This window comes from Brienomyrus brachyistius, chromosome 8 (assembly GCF_023856365.1).
Source record: "Brienomyrus brachyistius isolate T26 chromosome 8, BBRACH_0.4, whole genome shotgun sequence".
Classification (NCBI taxonomy): Eukaryota; Metazoa; Chordata; class Actinopteri; order Osteoglossiformes; family Mormyridae; genus Brienomyrus; species Brienomyrus brachyistius.
In genome coordinates, this window is record NC_064540.1 from 27,230,365 (window position 1) to 27,254,150 (window position 23,786).

The following is a 23,786-nucleotide window of genomic DNA, read 5'->3' on the forward strand; positions in this document are numbered from 1 at the left end:
GCTCACCTGCATCCGCTGGGAGCCAGCCTTGAATCTCAGCACGTATACGCACCCCCCCTGTGGTGCACTGAGTCACACGCTGGAACTCGCAGTCTTCAGGGGGGATGATCAGATCCAGTCAGGAGACAACAAGACCCCCAGGATTACTAGTGTGGGTGTTTTCCTGTAAAGAAGTTACACTTGAGACACTGATATGTTACTCTATAAAATCAGAACATAGACAAAAGGTATTAAATAAGCCTGCATTACAGTTACTTCAGTTATTTCAACTGAACTCCATACATGTAGTGGGATTTGGACCCACAACCTAAGCAGAAGGTAGAATACTGCTCTTGGTTTGGGACTAAGACCAAGGGCTCACATCCTCTACATTGCCGGATGTTCGACCTTTCCAGCAGAAGTGGATAAGTGGGTCATCAGTCTGGTGAATGTAGATGAGGCCCTTCCTCTTGTCAGGTGTCACGGTATTCTCCTTCAAGGTCATCTTGCTAGCAGGGAACTCCACCAGGTTCCCGCTACAGGTGCCCGGGGAGCCGGAGACTAGGCCGGGGAAGAGTGCTCTTGAAGACTTGGCTACACCCCGTTTTCAGCAGGCCCACTGGCTCACTGCTGTGCAGTGCCGCAAGGGAGAAGAGCGGACAGTAATGAGACAGTTGGTTAATAAGCCCTCACTGTGACCCACAGTGCAGTGCCATAAGGTGTCAAAGGCTAGAAGAGTTTTAAAGCATTTAAACACGTAATGTGTACACTTTACAGTCATCTGGACATATGTTTACTACCCAAAAATACCTCTAATGCTTTTTAGATATGTCGCATCTTCAAAAAATGACTCCTTTCAGTTACATATAACAAATGTTAAGGTTAAATTGGATGTAGTGACACCCTCTGGCATCGAATCTCAACTGCATAACCATTACCACAAACGTAATTACACAAGCAACCACTAGATGGAGACATAATTTCCTTCCTGTGAAATAGAAGTTAAATTAATCCACGGATCATCGGGTGTTCATATAAACTTCATAAAGAAAAAACGTTATTGTTATTTTATACCGTATAAAATGTACGGTATATTGGTTATATAACTCACTTTATAGTTCGTTAATAAAGCTGTTTTTTGATAAGGTAAGTGCAAACTTAATCATATGTTAAAAGGGCCATTTGTAAATGTATAACAGATCTGTCTACACCAATGTTTCTTAACTGGTGGGTTGTGGGCCAAAAATACCCCCCTTCCGGCATAAAAGTTTTTCCATGAATTTGGGACGTGATTTACTGACCTTGGAATAATTTGGGTCCTGAGCCCCTGGTAAATTAAGCTATAATATGGTCACAGAGGACACAAAACGCTAAAACTGGGCAACGGATAAGGAACTCCCTGTTAATGGCTGTTAATTCTTCGGTCAAAACACACGTGGTTCTTTATTCCAATGGCAAGTGGGTCCCAGATCAGTGAAGATAGTGAGTCTGTAAGAAAAATTATCTTTCCAGAGCCATACTGGTCACAGGCGAAGTGGGGCGGAGAAAGCACCTCCTAATGCACGTCGGACTGCCAGTCACTGAGAGAAGAGAGAAGAATATCTCCGGCAAACTCCGGAGTTCTTACGGAGTTAGGAGCACGCATCCTCTCTTCTCAACGTTACAGTTTCCCAAGAGACAGAAATGTAAAAAAAAAAAAAAAGTTACTGTTGTGGCGGGGTAAACTATGTGTAGGCCTATTAGATTCATTGACTTGTGTTGTTGGCAGCCTTAAAGCGGAATGAATGACGAAGACAAAGGTAGATCCGAATCTGGTCGTGCCAAAGCTACAGAAACACGCGATGGATAGACAGGACGGTATCAGCAGCAAACAGGCGCAGCCACAAAAATCTCACCAGAGACAGCCGCAAGAGCCGCTAGTTAATGAGCAGAAAAACTCGGATCGTGCCGACTTGTCTGCCAGACCCAAGGATGTACATGTACGAACTTCTGCCAAGACCAGGGGAAACTCCGGAACGGTGAAATGCAGTGTGAAAGCTCGGACTATGCACACGGGGAATCGGGTATCTAAGCACAGTCCGGTCAGTGCAAAAGAAGTAAAACCGGAGACACGGAAGGTGTCAGGTAAAACTACAGCGCCAGCTGTCAGCAACCCAACAACCGACAGTAACTCTGATGGTCGGAAGAAAGTGTCTGATGCCTCCGACCTACAGAGGAAGAACCCCGGCTGCGCCCCGGGCAAGCTGTCCCCTGCAGACAGCTTCTCCTCAGTGTCCGAGGGCACTTCAGAAGAGAACAAATTATTAACGGATGGCCAAAGCAGTGACACAGAAAACGGCATTCGCGACGGAGGAGCTGACAGGGAACGGAAAAGTGTCGCCAGGGGAACAATGACGAGTGACCAGTTTGAAAACTTGACGGTGAATGAAGGCAGATGGCCCCTGAAACTGGAACGTGGGGAATGTAGCATCTCTTTCAACGATGAGCGATCTTTCGACTCACTCTACTGCCGGCATCATGTCAAGGCAACCCTGGCGTTACCGGACCTGGCAGAGTTCATGGATGGGGTCCAGGGGGATCTCCTAAAGGAGATCGATGAACTAAGATCTGAAAACGAATACCTAAAAGTAAGCGCTCCCATTTTGTTTGAACTACATGGTAGTAATCGCAAAATATTATGATCCTTATATTTTCCGTTTTCTATGAAAACCTGAGCGGCACACTTTTAATTTTCTTAATTTTCTTCTTCTTTTTTTTTATATGTAGGTCTGTCTTTTAATTCCAAAGCGTTTCCAGCATAATTCCTACCTGTCTCCACCTATCCTATACAGAGGTTTACATAGATTATGTTTCTCGGTAGTATGGTTGATCCCAATCTCTGCTTTTTTTTTTAGCTTGTTTTGTTTTTGCATCCACAAGCCGTGCTATGAATGTGCGTCCGACTTTATACATAGTTAATTGAATATTTCAGTTGTCGCTGATTTGCGAAACTAGGTTGCTCATTCTTAAACAAACAGCTACTATATTAGTAACAGGCTAAACATGTTTTACTCATGGATGGTTGTAAATATTTATTAGGTTGTAATAGGTGTTTTTCCCCTTGGCATCATTTCTAAGCAGGTTTGTACTTTTATCTTGCTGAACAGTGTGAACTGCATACAACTAAATGTTTAGATGGTGCACTTGACAAACACCACGGATTTATCCGGCTTGCAGCCTACACTCATTTAGAAGGATAAAACGCGTGTAAAAATAAGAATTTCCTTCTGTTCATTTCCGCTACTTTGCAGGACTATCATTAATTCTTAATTACTTCACTTAGTATAATTGTTACCATACTTATCACGAAGCTCTAGAGCATGTTTCTTCAGCTTTGACCAGGCTTATTCCGTCTTCTTGCTCAGATGTATTATAAGAACATAGACTGTTAACGTTCCATTAAATCCTAGGATGATTGCAGTGTTGATTAAATAAATTCCTTAAAAGGTCAGGACAGGGTGATGCTCATTAATAAATCATATTCCCCCAAAGCTGGTGTCGACCACATATAAATTTTTTTAATCTGGCATGTGTATATTTTATTCCATCTCTATATGCTTTAAATTAAATTGATGTCATATTACGACAGCGATAATCACATTGCGTTTTGATGCTTAAAAATGCGTTAGGAGTTAATTTTTTTGACCACTACAATGGTTGACCAAAAATGTTAATTAAATTTTAAAAAAGTTAATGAAATTAAATTTCATAGAAAAAAAGCCTGGCTTTACTATGACCCAGAACAGGATAAGCAGTTGGAAGATAGCAAGATTTATATCTTGAATCTGAGGAGAGTACCAGCATTGGTCTTAAGTAAGAATGCATTCTCTGTATTACTTTAGAATCTAAACTTAAAACTATAAAATCATGTGGCCTGATCACACTGTAAAACTTAAAGTGAATTATTATATAAACACAGAGAAGAAGAGAACTTTATCAGTCACTGGCTATAATATTGACTTTTGCTTATCTGTAGAGCTGTATGCTTTTGGCATATTTGTTTACAGTAAAGGACACATGAGCCATGCCTCTGTTCCCATTGATCCATGATGGCGTTACCCAACACCGCATAGAGGCACAACGTATCCCCCACCAGACAGCTCTCTCCCCTGACGGGTCTGCCTGCTCCATCACGTATAGGACGAGATCCAGGAGCTTCGCTCAGAGATGCTGGAGATGCGGGATGCCTTCCTAGAGGAGGATGAGGGGCAGCTGCAGGAGCTGCGGGCGCAGCTGGAGCGCGCCCACCGCACGTGCCGCGTGCTGCAGTACCGCCTGCGCAAGGCGGAGCGGCGCAGCGTCCGCGTGGCCTGCACCGGACAGGTGGATGGCGAGCTGGTCCGTGCTCTGGAGCAGGACATCAAGGTGAGTGTGTGTGTCTGTGTGCGTGTGTGTGGGGGGTGTAAGGGAAGGAGGGGAACTGTATAAATGGGGACACAGATTTACCCCCCCCCACCACCACATGCATTGCTGTGTGTCCTTCAGAAAAAAAGGATAAAGACTCCTCTCATTTCTGTGGTCAGGCCCTTCAGCTGTGCACATGCTCTCTCCAGTCCCCAGCAGCACAGGCTGTAGATCTGCAGTCAAGGACAGCAGCCTAGTCAGTGGTAAAAAATAGCTGCATTTGAAATGCTGCTTCAAAATGATCATAGTAAATGTGAGCTGGGGGGTCACAAACAAGCAAATGGCTTTTAATCACATGATTGCAGACACCCACAAAAGTGTGGTTCTGCATGCTGGGATGTCCTGATTACTTAGGTGACCATTGGACCTTTCCATATAGATTATTTATTGCATGTAACCTGCTGCTTCAAGGCTGTCTTGTGCATGTTTCTTGTGCTGACCTTGTCACTGACTGGACTCATAACAAAGAGACACAATATGCATGCTGAGTCAGCAATTTGTACTATTCCCAAAGCAAATGAAAAACGGCGCAGGGTTTTTACCCAAAGACCAGAGTTCTGTATTTTCAGACAATTTTGCACTATTTCCATAGCTGTCCTTCACTTTCACACATTTATCATTCAGCATTTTATCACATTAAGGTGGTACTGTCACTGGTCTACATAAGTAATACATACGTAAAGGCAGCTGTTCCTACATAACATGCCCATAATCTCTTCAATATTAGCAAGTAAGTAGTACATTTTATTTATAGAGCACATTCAAACACAGCTTACCAAAGTACTGTAGAAAGGACCACTCAGTTAAGGCACAGTAATCGCCTTCAATTTGCATTGAAGTCTAATCTAATCTAATCTAATCTAATCTAATCTAATCTAATCTAATCTAATCTAATCTAATGGAAACTATATAGCAGTGGCTGTTTTGGTCATGATACCCTTTTACTTGGCAAGAGAAACTGACTTACAGTGATAAAATTCCACTTCCAAACTGTGGATTGAAGCCCATCAGACAGATGTGTCACTCAAGGGCAAGCCAAGGATGAACCCAATCAAATAAAAAGCTCTAACACCATAGTTAGTACTGCAAGTTGGTTGATTGCTGAAGATGCCTCACAAGAGTGAACTCTTCCGAATTTTGCAATAGCATTAAATAAATTAAAATGTGAAATATTTTGCCTCTTAAGAAATCAACAGTGTAATGTAGTCCTCTAGTAGGCTGACAGGGACTCAGATTCAGTGATTATGATTTATACAGCTGCTGATAATCAGACTTTGAACCACTGGGATGCTGGTTTGAGACCCCAGAACACTGCAGCTGTTCTGCTCTTGAGAAAATGACTTTGACCTGAAATGCAGTGGTAAAAATTGAGCTAAAAATAGAAAACGTACCTGGAATATATGGGTCGATGTTAGCAGGAACATGGAACCTGTAGGTGATTTGTCTTTGACACCCCAGAAGTGTCACAGGACTGCAATATTTTTTTGTGCAAAATAATGCGGCCACAATGCTTCCTCCTTTGTGGGAGCTGTTTCCTGCAGTAGCCAGGGGTTGTGGGCATGAGCAGGCAATCCCTGTGCTCTGACCCTGCGGCGCTTTTCCACTGCCATCAAGAACCAAGCAGTACCCGAGCCATACCGTGAACTGATGGTTTTCCATTGTAAATTATCCGAGTCATACCAGAGCTGTACCTGTGCTGACAGGGCAATGCTTACTAGCAGGGCCGAAAACGCAACCAGACCAAGTCGCTTGCATCACCACCATCTGATTGGTCGAAATGTATGGAGATACCAGTGTTCTCGTATGGACTATCTGAAGGAAAAAAAGGCATGTTCTATATATTATTCATTACCAGTCGTATCGCACATTGCATTGTATTGATGTATTTCTTATGACTTGGACATTGAACATTTCCAGCCATACATCCATCCATCCATTTTCCAAACTGCTTATCCTACTGGGTCACGGGGAAAATTTCCAGCCACCTACTTAAAAAAGTAACATAGAACAATGGAACAGAATGGATTCATAATGTCAGTTCAGGCAAACAAATGCTAAGTCCGCCAGCGTTTTGATGCCTTTGATGCTAACATAAGACGGCGATTCTCATAGACTTGTTGTGGAAATTAGCACATAGTAAATCATGATGTACACCGTGTGAACAGTAAATAAGTGTCTGTTCAGTTTTAAATCACTGTCACAACGTGGACCGGGGAAGCAGAAGCAGGCAGACGGAGGGGTTTATTAGGAATCAATCCTACACAAGATACTGGATACATGCAACGTCAGTGACTAGGGAAACATACTGAAACGCAGGCTGAAATACAGGACTAATTAACAGCAACAAGAAGCAGCTGGTGAACACGGGGATTCCACACGGGGTAGATGAGGGGGCCTGGCACACTGGAGGGTAGGACGAGTGGGGCATGACAGTTGCTCCCCAAATCCGGCGACTTTACCGAGTCTATATTTCTGCAGTGGACAACTGAAGCGATCTAGAACCGTGCTGTAACTAGTTTCACTTTTCAGTACAGTTCGGGTACAAGTCGGTTCCGATATTCCAGTGGAAAGGCACTGTAAGTGTTGCCTTTATAGGAGAGCAAGAAAAGATATGTGAAAATGAAAGAATTCCCAAGTAGCTGTGTAATACAGTACCATGAGTGACTGCTGGCCAGGTTTGCAATGGGCCATTGCCCAGGAGCTCACGCATGCTGATAAACAGTGGAATTGTGAACGCAGCACCTTAGAAGGCAAAGCCAAAGAATCTCCAGCCGGCTCGGTGAACGGCCCTGTTCACAGGGCGCTGTAAAACATGACTCCACAGCTGAGAAAGCACAGGGTGCCACATCCCTGACCTGCTTAAAGACGGGGGGGGGGGGGGGGGGGGGGGTCATCGGATTGTGAGACATGTGAAAACAGCACGACTTCACAAATGCCCTCACAAATGTAAACATTTTAATCCCCTTCAGGATAACAAGATTATTATTTATAGATTTTAAAAGCATTGGAAATTAAATTACCAGACAACCTTGACTGGAGGATTTCTGAAGGCATATTATTGGAGCTGTTTATAAACAACATTTCATAAAAGTCTGATGATAGACAAAAAAAATACATATTTTTGAAACTGAATCCTGTGCCCTCCCCTCCACCTGTGCTCCAGGTGGCGAGGGATGTGTCAGTTCGCCTGCATGCCGAGCTGGGCGCCACTGACCTGAACCGGGTCCGACTGGAGCGGGAGAACCAGGAGCTGCGTGAGAAGGTGCAGGACCTGGAGGTGGCCAACCAGGTGCTGCGAGCTGAAGCGGACAAGGCTAGGGAGGTATGACTGGCGAGCTGATGCTGGATCAGTTAAAGGATGTAACAGAGCAAGAAGTATTATAACAGGGTTGTCAACTCACACAAATCTGGCGTTGACATTCATGCTTTTTAACTCTTATGCTTATGCCAGAAATCTTAAGGCAAGTCTATATCATTCCCCTATAAACCTAAAATTAGCTGCATCAAAAGCTTACAGACTATTTACAAGGTGATAAAACTGTCACATACATGTGTGTGCAGACTTGCCTTGAATTGAAAATCTCACACTAGCCAGCTGACCAAAGTTGACAACCCTGTTGCAAGTACTCAGAAATACCTGATTAGTAACTCTGTGTTACTCTGAGTTACTCTGATGAACCACTACCAGTTTTATAAATAAACATGTTCTTTTGCTTTGTTCAAGCCTAAGCTGGTTTCTATTTATTTTAGATTTTACATCCAAAGTGACATACAACTAAAGCAGATTACATATTAATCGTTCTTTAGTCAGTACGTATAATTTGTCTTTGTGATTCTATGTTTTTTAGTGTTTATATGCTTTTGTGAGGCAACATTTTTGCCTGAAAGCCATTCACTTGTTGCCGATTTAACCTAAAACATCATTGTTGAAAGTGAATGATTTTGAGTTTTCACAGTATACCAGGTGAGCTGCATTGTATAATCTGAAGCATGACTTCCCTGGACTCTTAACAGAGTAGCTCCATGTTATGACCACAGGCAGCTCCATTGCTTTGCCAACTGCAGTCAGGCATAAAAGTGCTGGATATTAGCTTACCTTATAGCAACTGTTAAATAAAGAAAGGAACCCCAAATTGGGAGGGCATGAAGGAGGGAGCGGGGGGAACAGGTGGCGGAGAGGCATTTAGGAAATAAGACCCCTCGCCTATAATGCAGTGTCAAATGAACCTGATTTCTCCCTTTGTCATAAAACTACTTGTCCTCGATGGAAACTTTGACTTCCTAAAGCATTAAACTCAGCATAAAAGTACTGCGAAACGTGGCATCCTCTTTGACTGTCATTGCTAGGTCTTGTATTAATGGAGTACAGCGCAAATTTAAGGCTGGGTGTTCCAACGTGCCCAGAAGTGATCCAGGGTTAAATGCAATTTGAGCCTGTCTTCGGATAAATGTGTTTAAACCCTAATGTCATGCTCCCCGTGATGTGTAAGAGATGCCCCACCTTCTTTGCTTATAGAACCCCTACCTCAGTGTGATGTGTTGGAGATGCTCCACCTTCTTTCACTGTAGAACCCCTACTTCATTGTGATGTGTAAGAGACACTTTACCTTCTTTCCCCATAGAACCCCTACCTCATTGTGATGTGTAGGACATGCTCCACCTTCTTTCACTGTAGAACCCCTACTTCACTGTGATGTGTAAGAGACACTCTACCTTCTTTCCATATAGGACCCCTACCTCACTGTGATGTGTGGGGGATCCTCCACCTTCTTTCCCCATAGAACCCCTACACCGCAGTGATGTGTAAGAGATGCCCCTCCCGAATTCCCACAGAGCCTCCAGTGACTGAGGCTGTGACCTTGTGAAGCTGCCCGGGTCATGAGCAGGTCCAGCAGCTGGGGTTTGGGTGGAGCAGGGTGGCAAAGTGGCAGGTGTACAAGGGCAGGATTCTCGCCATAGCGCACATTCTAACAGTCTGCTGCCTGCGTTTGCTGAGAGAGGAAGGCCGAGTTAATGAGACAGAGGATTCCACAGGCTCTCTATTTTTAAACACAGCAGAAGAGCTGGCCAGTGGTTTTCCCTTATTAGTTTTAATACACATACACACCCAGCGATATGTATAAACATAAATCCGTCAGTTCAATATGAACTGTCTTTTTTCCAGCGAGGTGAATCAAGATGTGACTGTTACAAGGTGAGAATCTGACTGTGTGTCACAGAATTGCTCTGCTGATGCTTTGATGGCGTTGAAACCCAGCTGAAATCCTCGAATTAAAGTCCTTGAGCCGTAGGCAGGATAAAACAGAGGTGCAGAAGACTAGGGGCACTGACTCCACGAGCCACTGAGTCCTTCAAAGGTTTCCTCATTGTCAGGGACAGTGAGTCTGGAAGTAACCAAGGTCCAGAGCGCTAGCTGCAGAGAGAGAAAATGGGTCTCCCAGAATTACTGAGTCCTGAGAGAGTGACTCACAGGAGAGTCTCCTTCTGGGTTCACATCCAGACTGAGTGATTGAGAACCTGCTTCTGAGCTGCTATCATCTGGAAAAGGCAATTAAGCTACCAGAGGAGTCATTGTCCACCTCCATGGTAACAGCATTTTTATTTGTTTAAAGTCACTGTATGTGTTATAGACCTGCCTATGAACATTATCAACACACTCTAATGCAAAGACATTTATCATTTAGTGGTCTGGCATTTAAAATATGTCTGTCATTTAAGGACAATTTGTGGTTGATTTCACATTTTACATGAAATGCATGCCTGGTTTATCCTATAAAGGTTCTATTTCTGTTTCATATCAGCTTGAGGTGGGTAGGTTTTTTAATATTAAACTTATATAATTGATATCTTTATAGGGTCTGTTTGTCCCGTCATTCTTCATTCTTGCACAAGTTGGGATATAGACTCCTTACCAGCATCACTAGGATTAAACACTGGTCAGTGTTTTATTTTCTCATCAGACGTATTGCTTGCAAACCTACTCCCCGCCCCCAAATACTCTGTAAAATCTGGCAGTATGCTAAGACGCATGGCAATGCTCTGTCCATTGTCTGGAAAAGGAGGGAAAGCTTAGGAGCAGGAATGTTTGTTCATGTCTGTATCTGTGTGTGAGACGGAATAAGCGAGAGCGGAGATCAACACTGATCTCAGACCCCATCCAGTATTTCCTGTTCATGGCCAGGACTTCAATCCAAATTAGGTGTCTTATGAGAAAGGACAGATTCTCAGGGGTTTGGGGGGGTCATTTTGGGGAGAATGGCAACCAGTGCTGGGTCTTGCATCAACTTAAGGCTCCCGCCAACTAGGCGCTCAGCAATAATCAAAGAGCTTAGCTTTCCCCGAAGGAGAGAGAGTGATGAGAAGAGATGAAAGACAGAGGGTATCGTGTGCCGGCAGCCAGCTGGTCACATTCCCAATATGACATTAAAGTGGAGGCTAGAGGGTTCAAATCCTAGATAGGACGTTATTGTCGAAGTTAAGTGCGGTACATAACATGAATGCTTTGACTTAACAATATCTGACTGAATTCTCTTAAATGGATGGCAGATTCAGAATTTACAGCATTGTTCCTGGCTCTTGTTGGTCAGGAATCTCAAAAGGCTCTCTGTAGATGGATATTACACAAGGTTTGCTTGTAGGAAATGGAGGAAGTGCTGTCTTAAATGGGACTGAAACTGAAAACATTATGGTGAGTCTTATATCTAAAGAGGTTGGGAAATATCCCTCTTGAGCCCTTACTGGTTAAATCCAAGCAACTTAAAAATGTTTAGTTAGAACCAGTGGAGAAGTTGATCTATACATATTGACAGCAGAAGACAAATGGAAAATTTATACAAGCGCATCTTCTGGCACGTGATGCCTTGCAAGATGGCAGCATAGGTAACCAGAAAACCACACCCTTGAAAGCACAAACACACAGGGCCCACACATTCATACACGGTGCCCTGTGACACACCTGCAGAGGCAGCTCTGAGTTTATGCTGTGTAGATAAAACCATGAGGAGGCCCTTCTGTCTTCGGTAAAGAGTCGAGGAGAAAGACCTCAATGTTTATTAAGAGACTCCTCCCACCCGCTAGGGGGCGCTGCTTGTTTTCTCCTTTGTAGGGGCTGGATTTGACTTGGAAAGGAGGGTTGCACTGCTGATTTTATGTAAATGGAAGCAGCTGAGCGATGCACAGCGAACAGTTCCCCGGTGTCATCAATGGTGCTCAAAGGGTTGAAGGACAGTGAGGGCCTCTCACTCAGTCTGTGGGACGTGGTACTCAGAGCAGAGAGGGGGTTGGAGAGTGGAGAAATAATATCTGTGGCTCGGTGGGAGGGGAGCAGCTGGGAACGAGAGGGAGCAGCTGCCAGGACCCGGCATGATCCTGGGAGATACCACAGATACCCTCTCCATCTGCATGGCCATGGAGCTTCAGAATGCTAACTTTTAGTTAGATCTCTTAACATTTAACAAGGCAGCTGACAATATATCCATCCATCTTCCAACCGCTAATTCTTGTACTGAATTATCGTAGCATTATTAAAAGTGTCCATGATTGGGTGGCATTTTTCTAATGGTTGTAATTGGACACCAGGGCTTGTGCTGGCTCAGGACTCACGGCTATTATTAACCCTGCTGTTACCTTTTCTGTTGCCATTAAAAAGACCCATTTGGTAATGATCTCAAGTCGGCTGTAATCCTTATGTTTCAGCCAGGGTATCGAAATACACTCAATATTCTGAGATTATATGTCTGTCCTTCTGAGTCTGCACATTTTACGGAAATGGAAGCTGCTGAGCCATGTGCAGCAAACTGTCCAACGATGTCATCAGTGGTACAATGAGTAAAATTACAGTGTGGCGTTTGGGTTAATTTATCATACAGAAGTCATCAATAATGCAACTTGACATGTCAACTTGAATAACCATTACTGACCAAAGGTGGGGTATCATATTATCATATTATTTTATTATTAATTTATCAGACATTTAGCTATTTAATAATGTACGGCTTTTTGGAGTTTATATATTAATACCCGAACCTTGCTAGGATTTGCACCAGAAACATATTTTGTCACTAGTCCAGTCCCATAAATGTTATGTCCCCTGTTGCAAGTTCAATTATATATGAGGGGTGGATTTTAGGAGTAGATAGATCGTACTTACATATTGGAGAAAGGTGGGTCTCAGGTCGTATCTAAATGCTTGATCGTGGCTTCCAGACGTTTTCTTTTCATGTGTTCATGATTCAATGAAATTAGTACTTCTGTGCGTCCTGCAGATCAGAGTTCCAAACAAAACAATTCCTAATAAATGACAATAGATAATACTACAATAGATACTGCAAGGTATATTTATACATAGCATCCCCTTACTTGGCAGAACTCCCTAAGGAAAAGAAGAGCAAAAGGCTCAGCCAGCAAGCCGGAGAAGACCCCCCAGGTAAGATGGACTCGTGTCTGTGTCCAGCTTCACGGCGCCCATTTACTGTTCAGGATCAGTGGTCTAAGACACGACAAGGAGAGCAGCATGATTTCGACAAAAGGACAAACTCTCCTAAATGATATGCCCCCTCCCACCCTTTGGAACAATCCAATATTTTTCTCAGCACATTTTTTAAAGCCACCTAGAAGATTTTATAAAGCAGTATAACACCCACCCGGCTTCAGTTACACAGGAACAAAACCAGACATTACACATACCTGCATGTAAATCATTACTTCTGTACCTGTAAAACGTCGTACACCTATCAGCACCTTCAAATTTCATTAATGGTTAAGAAAAGTGAATAAAAAGCTGACACCCACTGACTCAGCATGATGTTACGCTTGTCTCCCTGTGACATGCAGGATGATATGGCCGACCTCAAGTGCCAGCTGCATTTTGCCAAAGAGGAGACTCTGCTCATGTGCAAGAAGCTCACGAAGACAGCCAAGGACAGCGAGTCAATGCGGGAGGAGCTGGCCAAGTTCCGATCCCTGTACGGCAACGCGGACGCCCCGCTGGCCCAGGAAGCCCCGGCCAACACCCCCCATTCCCGGGAAGCTGAGGTCAAAGTTCATCTGAAGCTGGTGGAGGAGGAAGCCAACCTGCTGAGCCGACGGATCGTGGAATTGGAGGTGGAGAACCGGGGCCTGCGAGCGGAGATGGAGGAGATGAGGGGCCAGAAGGCGGAGCCAGGGCTGGAACCAGGGGACAGTATTCAGGAGCTCAGGAGACATCTGCGGTTCATGGAGGAAGAGACTGAACTCCTGCGGTGCTCGCTGGCAGAGGTGGAGGAGAAGAACCAGCAGGCAGGGAGGAGATTGGACCTTGAGGTGGATTCGGCAGTGTTCTCCAAAGAAAGCTGCTCGGTCTTCACAGAGGCATCACTAGAAGAATCTGTCAGTGGTGGATGCCAGACATGGAGAGACCCTCATGAAGATCCAACCCTTGCCCTTGATCTCACTGGGAGCCAGATGTCTCGTGAGGGACCTGTGGGTGGTGAGCAGGATCCCCAGGAGGAGCAAGAGAAGATGGCAGAAAAAGACTGTGGTCCCATGAGACCGAGTGATCGGGAGGCCTGGTTGGTCATTCAAAACCAGACCTACCTCATCAGCTCAGCCTTAGAACTGCTCAGGGGACACAGCACCAGCCGTCAAACACGTCTTCTGCCAGCTGAGCCGCTCCTCTCCTCTGGGATGCCCCTGGCCAGCAGGCTGGAGGCACTGCAGGTGCTCCTGTTTGGCCTCCTTGAGGGCGTGGGGGCGCAGTGCAGCCCCAGACGAGGGCAGGTAGACGGGGCCGAGGGCAGCAGCGTGGAGCCCGTAGCACTACTGCAGCACCAGGCGAGCGTGCTCAGCTGCCCAGCCGGGGAATCTGCAGGGCTGCAAATGGTACGCTTCCGGATCAAATCACCCTGCGTGTCTGAATTTCAGGGAAAACCACCCAAAATCATATTACCTCTAAAAGGCTGTTAGAATAAGTCCTGAAATAGTCTTCTGTAGAACCTGCAAGCGCTCCTGTCAAAAAAACAAAAGAACCTAATATTTGGAAATATGGTAGATTTTTATGCTTAGACAGAGTTATGAATTGGGTCAGCACCTCCTCCCATCTCACTGTCCAGCACTCTTACCCAGCTGCAGGAGTGCATGGGGACACGGGAGTGGCTGTCAGCACGGTCGCAGGCTCCCCTGCCACAGGGCCCAGACAGCGAGTCCCAGGAACTGCGATTGCTAGTACTGAGACTGTGCCACTTCCTGGAGCAGTGGCGGCACTGTAAGGCACGGGACCTAGATGGGAACCTCAGCCCCCAGGTCAGGAGCTAGGGAGGGGAGGGGTGGGGGAATGATCACTCTCAGAGCAAAAAGATGGAATTTTCTGGATTCAAACTAGATTAATGCGACACTCGTAAATAGTGTAAACTTACACTAAACGATGCACATATAAATTGTGAATGCATGGTGAGGCATGGTGAGCTGTGATACACAGCTACTTCTAGTGATGAAGGAGTGAGCAAAGTGACACTTAAACATGAATAAGTGAAAATAATGGATTCTGCAGGTGGCTGGGCTGAAGGACCTCTGTCAGCTGCTAGAGGGGGAGGGGCCTGTTCCCACGTGGGAGGAGCTATCCGTGGAATTCTATCCAATGGGAAGAAACCTCAAGCAGGTGACTCCTGGGGGTGACAGGTTTATGCGGCATTCTATATAAATTTGCTGGTAAAGAAATAAAACGATAGGTTTAATATTATTATTATTATTATTATTATTATTATTATTATTATTATTATTATTATTTTATAACTTCCGGAAATGGGATTTGAATCTTGCTCTGATCTACATGTGTGTGAAATTTGCATGCCCCCCCCCCATGTTGTGCGATGGACTGCAATCCCATTCAGTGTGGGGTGTACCCTTGCCAGCAGGGTGCCCCAGGCTGTCTGGGGTCGTCTCTGGACCCCCCTGCTACCATACCCAGGATGGCTGTTTGGATAAAGGACAGCTGAAATATCATTGCATAACATGCTGAAATATAGTGGTTTTGCTACAACCCCTCCTCTCCGTGATGACATGCACTCTGTCGTCCCCATGCTCAGGGGAGCACTGACCCAGGAAGTACTGTGGTGAAACTGAAGGGGGCGCTGCAGAACTTGAGTGCCGCCCTGCAGGAGGAGCACCAGAGGTCAGTGGAGTTGGCTCAGCAGCTTTCTCAGGCCAAGGCCATCTGGGAGGTGGAGCGGGCTGAGCTCAGGGGACTCATCGCCCAGGTGAGCTATAGGTACCGTCCTCGCTCTGTCATCACGGACTCAAAGGCTTGTCAGTGATATCAGTAAGGAGCACTTCAGTCTACGATTGAATGTATCACAGGCTCTTAGTGTTCCAACTCTTCCACAGCACACAGAATGTGCTGGTGAGTTGGTATTCAAGGCACTTCCATAAAGATCCCATCAAGGGAGCTGGTGTTGTACTTTTGACAGGCCCCAGATCTTTTGGTAAGACAGCAAGCTTGAAATTCCCTGTCCCCACAATAGAGAGACGCCAGTGGTGCTCCTCAGCAGTGGACATCCTGGTCACAGACGCTTGTGAGAACATGGCCCTGGTTTATGAGGAGAGATGATGACAATAAACTCATGGACAAGAAATCATTAATCTATCATTGATTCTGGAGTCTGCAGGAGCCTCTTCTATAGCAAGGCTATGAACCTGAGGGTTCCTGCCTTCATGAACACGGTGTGGTGTGACTCTGGGAAGGGTGAGAAAAAGGTGCTTTTAATCTGGACTCCAAAATGGCAATAACTTCCGAATACAGGCTAATCGGCCCCCGTGCCAGTCCCACCCCCCACACATACAGTAAAATCCCGTTATAACGGACTTCAAGGGACCTGGCAAAACAGTCCGTTAAATACAAAGTCCGTTATATCCAGAGTTGCTGTATGCCTAGAACATAACTACAGGACACCATTTACTCATGCCACACCCCAGCAGACACACTTATGGTATAGATTATTATATTATACATGTAGTAATCCAACTTTACCTGGCCTGGTGCATGACTATTAATAATCCCGATTACGTATCTGCGCTGGATATCACCAGCACGTCACGCGCCTTGTAAGCGGAGCCTGCATGTCCTTTATAGCCGAACAAAACTACAGCTAAAAGTGGCCCTGGGGACCAAATTGTTTGTCCGTTATAAGCGTATGTTCTTAAAGGTGCACAACCGGGACTAGCGGACCTCATCCGTTATAGACATCCGTTATAAGCGAGGCCACTATAACGGGATTTTACTGTAGAAGCGCAATTTTAGAGAAACATGTTTGATCCCACATCCTGGCAGCTGGTGTTAGTGGGTGGCTGTATCTGGACACATTCAAATCCAAAGGGTCAGTGAGGACAAGTATTTCATCACTGGAGAGTCTACAGTAATCAATAAATAATAACACAGTTTGATGGAAATTCTCCATGCCAGAACTGTGTATAAAAATAAGCTGGGTAGAGAGGTCAAGATGTTAAGGACAAGGGAGAGACACATACAAGATAAGAAACGGCTATCACAGCTTTGTTTAGTAAAGATAATCAGGTTCTTTGCAATATATAGTCTAGACCAAACAAACAGAGCTCCAAGGGGTAACTGATATGAATTCTGGTGGTAGACTGCTGCACAAAATTCTTCCATATTTTTGTTGTTTTTTACCTTTAATCACATCTAAGATGTTCTAAGGAACAAATTATGGTTTAGGAAGGAAGTTTTACTTTACCTCATAAAGTACATTGAGATACTCCATCCATCCATCCATCCATCTTCTCTCAGTGAGAGATGTGATGGCAGCAGGCTAAACAAGTCAGATCAGGCCTCCCTTCCCAAGGCCACAGACTCTGGCTTGTTCTAGGGGATCCCATGTCATTCCCAAGCCGGCTAGGAGTGTCGTGGTTTTTTCTCCTTCCCTGCCAAATCAGAAGTCAGAGTGCAGTATCCAGAATTCAGTCTTTATTGCAACAATGAAGTTACAACCAAGGCCGGACACATAAAGTGTGTCCAGTACTGTTTTACACCAATTTTTATATAAGTTCTTATCATTTAACAATATCTCGTCACTTAAGCATCATCATTCCTTCAGCCATTCACAATAATTGTTTTTTCCCTTAATCCACACCCCTAGGTGATAAGTTTGTCCATCATTTCTTTTACCGTTTGGTCTCTCGGCTGAACATAATGGTGGCGTGAGCAGCTCCACTTGGTTTTTTAAAAATGCTCAGCCGTGAACTTCTGGTGAACTCAGGCGAATCCCTTCCTTCAGTTGTAAACCTTGGCAGTTTCAGCCTTTTACACATTGTCTAACTAAAAGGTTGATAATATATTTGTCCTTTAACATAGTGATAAAATATACGTTAATAAAAGTGAATATTCATAGATTCAGGACTAACATAAAGTAGCTAACAGAAACTCAGACTAACAAAAGGTGCAAATACATACTTAGTTGGTTACATTGTGTTGATTACATTATAATGTTTACATTGTAATGATTACATTATGGATATTTGGCATACTTTTTAATAATATCATAATACTTGTATTCTACGTTATATAGTGCTAAATAATATTCCATAGGAGCTATAATCCCTTCATCACGGGTCTGTCCTGGGGCCTCCACTCAGCGGCCTATGCTAGGACAGTCCCCTTGCAGGACACCCTAAATGCCCTCTGTTCAGATGACCCAGAGAAGGCTTTGGGCTTTCAGTTGCTGTAGCAACAGTGAGTACATGGCTGCGAGATGCATCCCACCCTACCTGCATTGCATTCCCTTGAAATAACAAGGCCAGTGTAATTGTTTGGAATTGTTGAATTAAGTGCTGTGCAGGTTTATAATGTAAGCTTCTCTTCCTACTCAAAAGTCAGCAGTACTTTGTGACATAATGTTAGAGAGGAAGAGATATCCAGAATGAAAACTATTCAGCAGGCCAGCGTTGCTCTGTAATGAGGCTGAACCGTAGCTCTTTCTCCCTAAGTTCCCTGAGGTGACAGTGATCCATTGCTTCTTTATACAAGTCATGGGTACCTGCTTGGATTTTGGGTCGAGAGGGTGCAGATGTCAGGAATTTCTTCCTTTGCATTTGTTCATATCTGGCACAGAGAAAAAAAAAAAAGATATTTTCTAGTGTTATATTAAATTACACAATCCAGTTATTTAAATGCATCTTACATATATTTTCTTTGGGTTGTAAGCTGGTTTTGCACAAGAGCAAGATGGCAGATCACGGCAGCTGAGCTGAAAGCCAGCAGATTGATTTTTAGCCCTTTGCTAAACCAATTTTATTAAATTTAAAGGATGACGTCCCTGTAAAACTAAGCAAGAATGGTGCTCAGGCTGAAGCCAAGGTCTTCAACATTCTGCGATGAATATAAAAAAGAGTCTAACCTTAACATGTTTGGAAAAAACACTTGAGATGGCAGTTTGCGACTCGGACATGAATTGTGTAGCCCAATGACCCCCCCAAAGGAGGCTTTAGCTGGCGCAGCATGGATGACTCCTGCTTAAAGATGCATCCTGGGGGGTATCATGTGAGGATTCTTCATGCCCTGGGGAGTCTCCGCGCCTGGAAGGACAGATGGTTAAGGGCAGTCCTCTGCCCGTCCCTCAGCCTCACAAACAGAGCACCCACCCTTCACCCAAATCAATCTACCCCATATACTCTTTTTTCATCTTGATTCCTTTGTTCTACCACATACTTCCAGCTCCTAAACTGCTCAGACTCTGCAGTGTATCTGACTTCTGTCATGAAGATGTCTGCATGAGGCATGAGTACATCTAGCTAGAAAGGTCAAATAGGGACAGCGCTGATGACAGCCAGACAGAGGTCCAGTAGGCGATGCTAACGCTTAAGCACATCTGTCTCCGTTAGCATGAGGTGAGGTGAAAGAAAACAAGCTGTATGTAATTGCTGTGTGCATTTAATCCATGATCATTTGTCAGCTGCTTGTAGACAGGAGAGATCTGTGTGGATGTGAAAAGAAACCCGTCTCCTCTGCACTTCACACATCACTCTTTTAAAGTGCACATGCTGCTACACGCACAAAAATACCGTCCTTCTATCATATTGAACTGCTGCTAATCATTTGCACACATATGCACACAAAATTATATTTCCAGTATTGAAATATAATGTTTCTCTGCTGTTGCAATACTTGCACGTATTCTGAATACCTCCTTAATTAATTGCACAATTTCCATGTTAGCTTGGAGTTTCTATTTATACTATATTTATATATGTTTATTCTCTGTGCCTATCTGTACTTTGTAAGAACTGGAGCCACGTCGTCTCGTCTGTATACATGTACGTAGCTCAGATGGCAATAAAGTTCACTTTGACTCTGACATCAGCCCACAGGGAAAATGTCAGACCTGAGCACCAAGGAAGTACATGTCGCTGTAGTAGTATGTGTACATGTCGCTGTAGTAGTATGTGTACATGTCGCTGTAGTAGTATGTGTACATGTTGCTGTAGTAGTATGTGTACTCTTAACTGTTTGCAAGAGGCCTTGTGTGAAATACATGTTTGTTGAAGTCCCTCATTAAGGCAGCCTTCTGCACTTTTCAAGAACCTTTTTATAACATCTGTGGTAACCCCAGGAAGCTTCACCCATACATGTCACAGACGTCTTTCCTCAGTAAAGCACACAAGATCATTGAGAACAGTCCCATTCGTATCTGTGATTTGTGTAAATACGTCCCTCAGCATTTGCTGCTTGTTGCTTAACACACATTTAGCAGGAGCTTTTGCTGGAAGAGACTTAGAAGCGGAGCAAATAGTAAATCACTTCCTATATACAGCTGAGTTCTTCATCAGAGCCGAGCAAAAATAAACCTGCAAAACCCAAGTGCAACAAACCCACATGATTACCTGGAAAAAGGTAGCAGGGTCCGCACCCCATAAAAAGTGTTTGCTTTGCCCAGACATTTAGTGCAGCTGGCAGGAAGGACAAGATGTCTTCACTGAAGGTGAACTGTGCTGACAGATAAGGGCATGTTCCTCAGTTCAGGGGAACTCCATCAGTGTGTACAGACAGGCCAGTCATGCATAATTTCCAGGATAAGGACAGAATTACTTCAATGGGGCCCTCATGATGCACAACCCCCCCCCCACCTCTCTGTTCCAGGAAGGTGGAGGATCTTTGCCAGGAGCTTTTAATTACATACCCTGGGGAATTTAAGCAGAGAATCCTGAGACCTAAATGTTCCAAAACACCGCAGAAACCAAGGTCTTATGCTGATCACACTATACAAGTCCTACTAAAGACACGTAGAAGCATGAGCCCCATATGAACGGCTAGATGTGATAACAGAGCGCTCTCCTTTCCACTCACCATTGTCTCTGTTTTTTAATTCATTCAGCAGAAAAGATGTCAGCGGGAGCACAGAGTGACCTGACAGGTGTCTTCAGATGTAGCTCCATCTGCCCAGTGGACGGTGACATCTCATGTTCTGCTGATCCTGAGGTCCATGAAGCTCGACAAATGCTCCCTCTCTGCACAGTGGCATAGCCCATATCCATGAGCTCAAAAATTAGAACTAGGACAAGACTCTTAGCCTCTCAGAAGCAGCGTATCCTCCGGTGTGGCACGCAAAGGTGACATTGAACTTACAGGAATGGCAGGGACATCTTTGCAGGCTTCTCTGGGCTGGACAGCAGGCTAATTAAGGCTCCCGGCTTGTTCTGGCTGATCTGCTGGAGCTGAATGATGCAGGAGCCTGATCTGGAGCTACACAGAGGGATCCACTGAACACTGGACACTTCAGACCAGATAAATACCACATGACAGTTCAGCAGGCAGTAACCGCACATAAATTACAGCCAATTTGTTTCATTATTCTGATATTAGTTCAGCTTTTCTGACTCAATTGCCTTATCTGGTCCTGGAAGTGGTGGTAACATGTAGAGCTGATGCTAAGCAGATCTAGAGGCCTGCAGGGAAATGAACTTAAGACCACTTCTGATTGTGACACTCTGCTACCATTCCATCAGGCAGTCTGTGTTAAATACTGATCAACAGCGATATGTTCTTATGTTCTTAACAGCGATATGGGGAGTTTTAATTCTAAACATATACCCATGAGGAATGAACTCATATGAGGTTAACTATAAACAGCCATGAAGAATATACAAGTCAGGATTGCCATTTGGTTTCCTGATCCCCTATTTATCCATATCTAATATGTCAGGCAGGTAACCAGAAAATAATAGTGGCACATGATGGTGTATACTTCTTACATACAGCTCTGGAAAAAATTGAGAGACCACTCCATATTTTTTAAGAATCTGCATTGTTAAATCTTGGTTTAATCCTGGTTCTGCTGGCAAAAGGCTACACTGAGCAGCAGGTTGCTTCCAGGTTCAAAATTTCTAAGACATCAATACACAAGAATAAGGTGAAGTGGGGGACACTGGGAATGACCAGAAACTAGTCAGATAAGGGCAGAAGCGACATTCTAATGCTGGAGATGATTGTTAATCTGACAGTTTCTCATGAATCGTAGGATGACATTGTGACCTTCCAAAAGAGTGGGAAACATTAAGTGCAGGTGTGAAGTGCACTGCCAGGACAGTTCATATCAGCCTCATAGAAGCAGGACTGAAGTCTCATAAAGCAAGGAAGAAGCCCTTCATTATTCAGAAACAAAGAACCAGGCCGCAGTTTGCAAAAAATAAGATATATTGTGCACAGTCACATACCCATAAATTGAGAAATGACTGAAGCTAAACATTTTGCTGTGGTCTCTTAATTTTTTCCGGAGTTGTACTTCAGTGTACATCAATCAGTAAATTTTAATGATGTTTTCTGTGGAAGTCATTTTGAATAAGGGAATCAGCTTATGAGTCTTGAGAATATGTGGGGAAAAGGTAGAGAACAGTGGAGAAACTGTCAACTCCCAGGAAAAGAGACCTTTCAACACAACAGAAAAAAGAATCATTTTGAATCCATGGCTGAAAAGTAAGCGATAAGATTTCACGCCCATTTTCATCTGATCGTGCTTCAGTTAATTGTTGCCGCACGTGTGGAAGGCACAGAGATTGAATTCCCATCACCATAGACACCTCAAGATACCATAATGGCATTCACATGACAGAATTTCATGCCCTGGTGGAGTCCTCCTGAATAAATTCTCAGAAAGGATTAATACAATTCTCGTTGCTGGCAGCTAACACAAGATTCACTCAAACACATGATACAAGATCTGGAGCTGAAATGAGTTGATGAAAAGCCTTTCGGTGTTGCTGGTAGATTTAAATCAGTTCTAATCTGTCTGCACACTCTAAACTGGTCTTAAGGATGCAGCTGCTGAAGGTCATTGTGTACGACATGCATTTCAATGGAAGCTTGCAGTGAGCCGAGACAGTCAACTGCAACACGATGACACCAAGAACAGGAACTTTCTGCAGATGTAGTATTCTGCATCAAGGAGGAAATCATTCTTCTTTTTAAAAGCTAGCCTTTGGGCAGAGAGAACAGTGGGAGTGCAATTGAATAACAACATATTAAGGAAATAATAATAAAAAAAACATTAAGCACCATATAAACTAACCACTAAATGTCAGTATTGAGGAGTATATATAAAAAGAAGATATTGTAGTATAATGTGCTTATTGGACAAGAAGTCATCAGTGGATAGGCTGAACCAGTCTGCTGACATAGATCTAAATGGTTAGATCAAGGTTTACAAAAAAGGTTAAGATCTTAAAGTACAAGGTCATTCATGAATGCCCTGTTGAGATGCCCTCAGTTAAACAGTCAGTGCTGTCTGACTGTCTATGACTATTGCCAAGAAGTTGTTCACTAAATATTGCCTCTTCTGCCTGGACACAAATATTTCAACACACCTTCTTCCCAGGCTCTGAATCTCAAATAAACAAGCAAAAAAATAAAATAAAAATCAAGGATGGATGGATAGATATATAGATGAGAACTGCACAACCATGTACAGCACAGAATGTAGAAGTTAATAAAAGAAATGTGGAACTGAACATTGTCTAGGTGAAAAGTGACATATTTCACCTTGCAGAAATATTACTTCACCATTCCCTTGTAGAGAGGTCCCATGGTGTAATGCACCATGTAAGCAGAATCCAGTAATCTGAGTTCATGTCTCGGTGAGACCTAGGGCAAGCTCCTCCCCTTCTCCTGGAGTGAGCTGATGCACACTTACTCTTGGTATCATGCATGGCTTTCTGGTTTATGAGTCTGTACCTGCAGCCCAAAGGGTATCAGTTCAAATCCTGTGGCTTGGAGAATAATCATATCTCTTAAGGGTCCTTGAGTACAGGCAGTCCCTAGGTCAATAACGTCTAACTTACAGACAGCTCATACTAATGAATGGACTGCCATAAAGCATTTTAAAACACAG

General features: G+C 44.0%; 1 protein-coding gene across 2 annotated transcripts; it reads left to right on the forward strand.

Moving 5' to 3' along the window:
* Positions 1 to 1,707: 1,707 nt before the first annotated feature.
* On the forward strand, positions 1,708 to 23,469 carry LOC125747875 (protein SOGA1-like). 2 transcript variants are annotated; one of them, XM_049023436.1, is made up of 9 exons: positions 1,708 to 2,606; positions 4,159 to 4,383; positions 7,586 to 7,744; positions 12,788 to 12,847; positions 13,255 to 14,280; positions 14,524 to 14,700; positions 14,948 to 15,055; positions 15,483 to 15,653; positions 20,778 to 23,469. In XM_049023436.1, the coding sequence occupies exons 1-9, from the start codon at positions 1,764 to 1,766 to the stop codon at positions 20,811 to 20,813; spliced, it is 2,805 nt and encodes a 934-aa protein (XP_048879393.1). In that variant the 5' UTR covers positions 1,708 to 1,763; the 3' UTR covers positions 20,814 to 23,469. The 2 variants fall into 2 exon arrangements, with proteins under 2 accessions (XP_048879393.1, XP_048879394.1); XM_049023437.1 differs by having other exon boundaries at positions 20,781 to 23,469.
* Positions 23,470 to 23,786: the final 317 nt, after the last annotated feature.

Bases quoted from the DNA above. Each gene is read 5' to 3' on its own strand.
- LOC125747875 (XM_049023436.1), top strand. From the start codon at position 1,764: ATGACGAAGACAAAGGTAGATCCGAATCTGGTCGTGCCAAAGCTACAG. The intron at 14,701-14,947 runs GTCAGGAGCTAG...TGGATTCTGCAG, and splicing joins ATGGGAACCTCAGCCCCCAG to GTGGCTGGGCTGAAGGACCT. The intron at 15,654-20,777 runs GTGAGCTATAGG...TAATTCATTCAG, and splicing joins TCAGGGGACTCATCGCCCAG to CAGAAAAGATGTCAGCGGGA.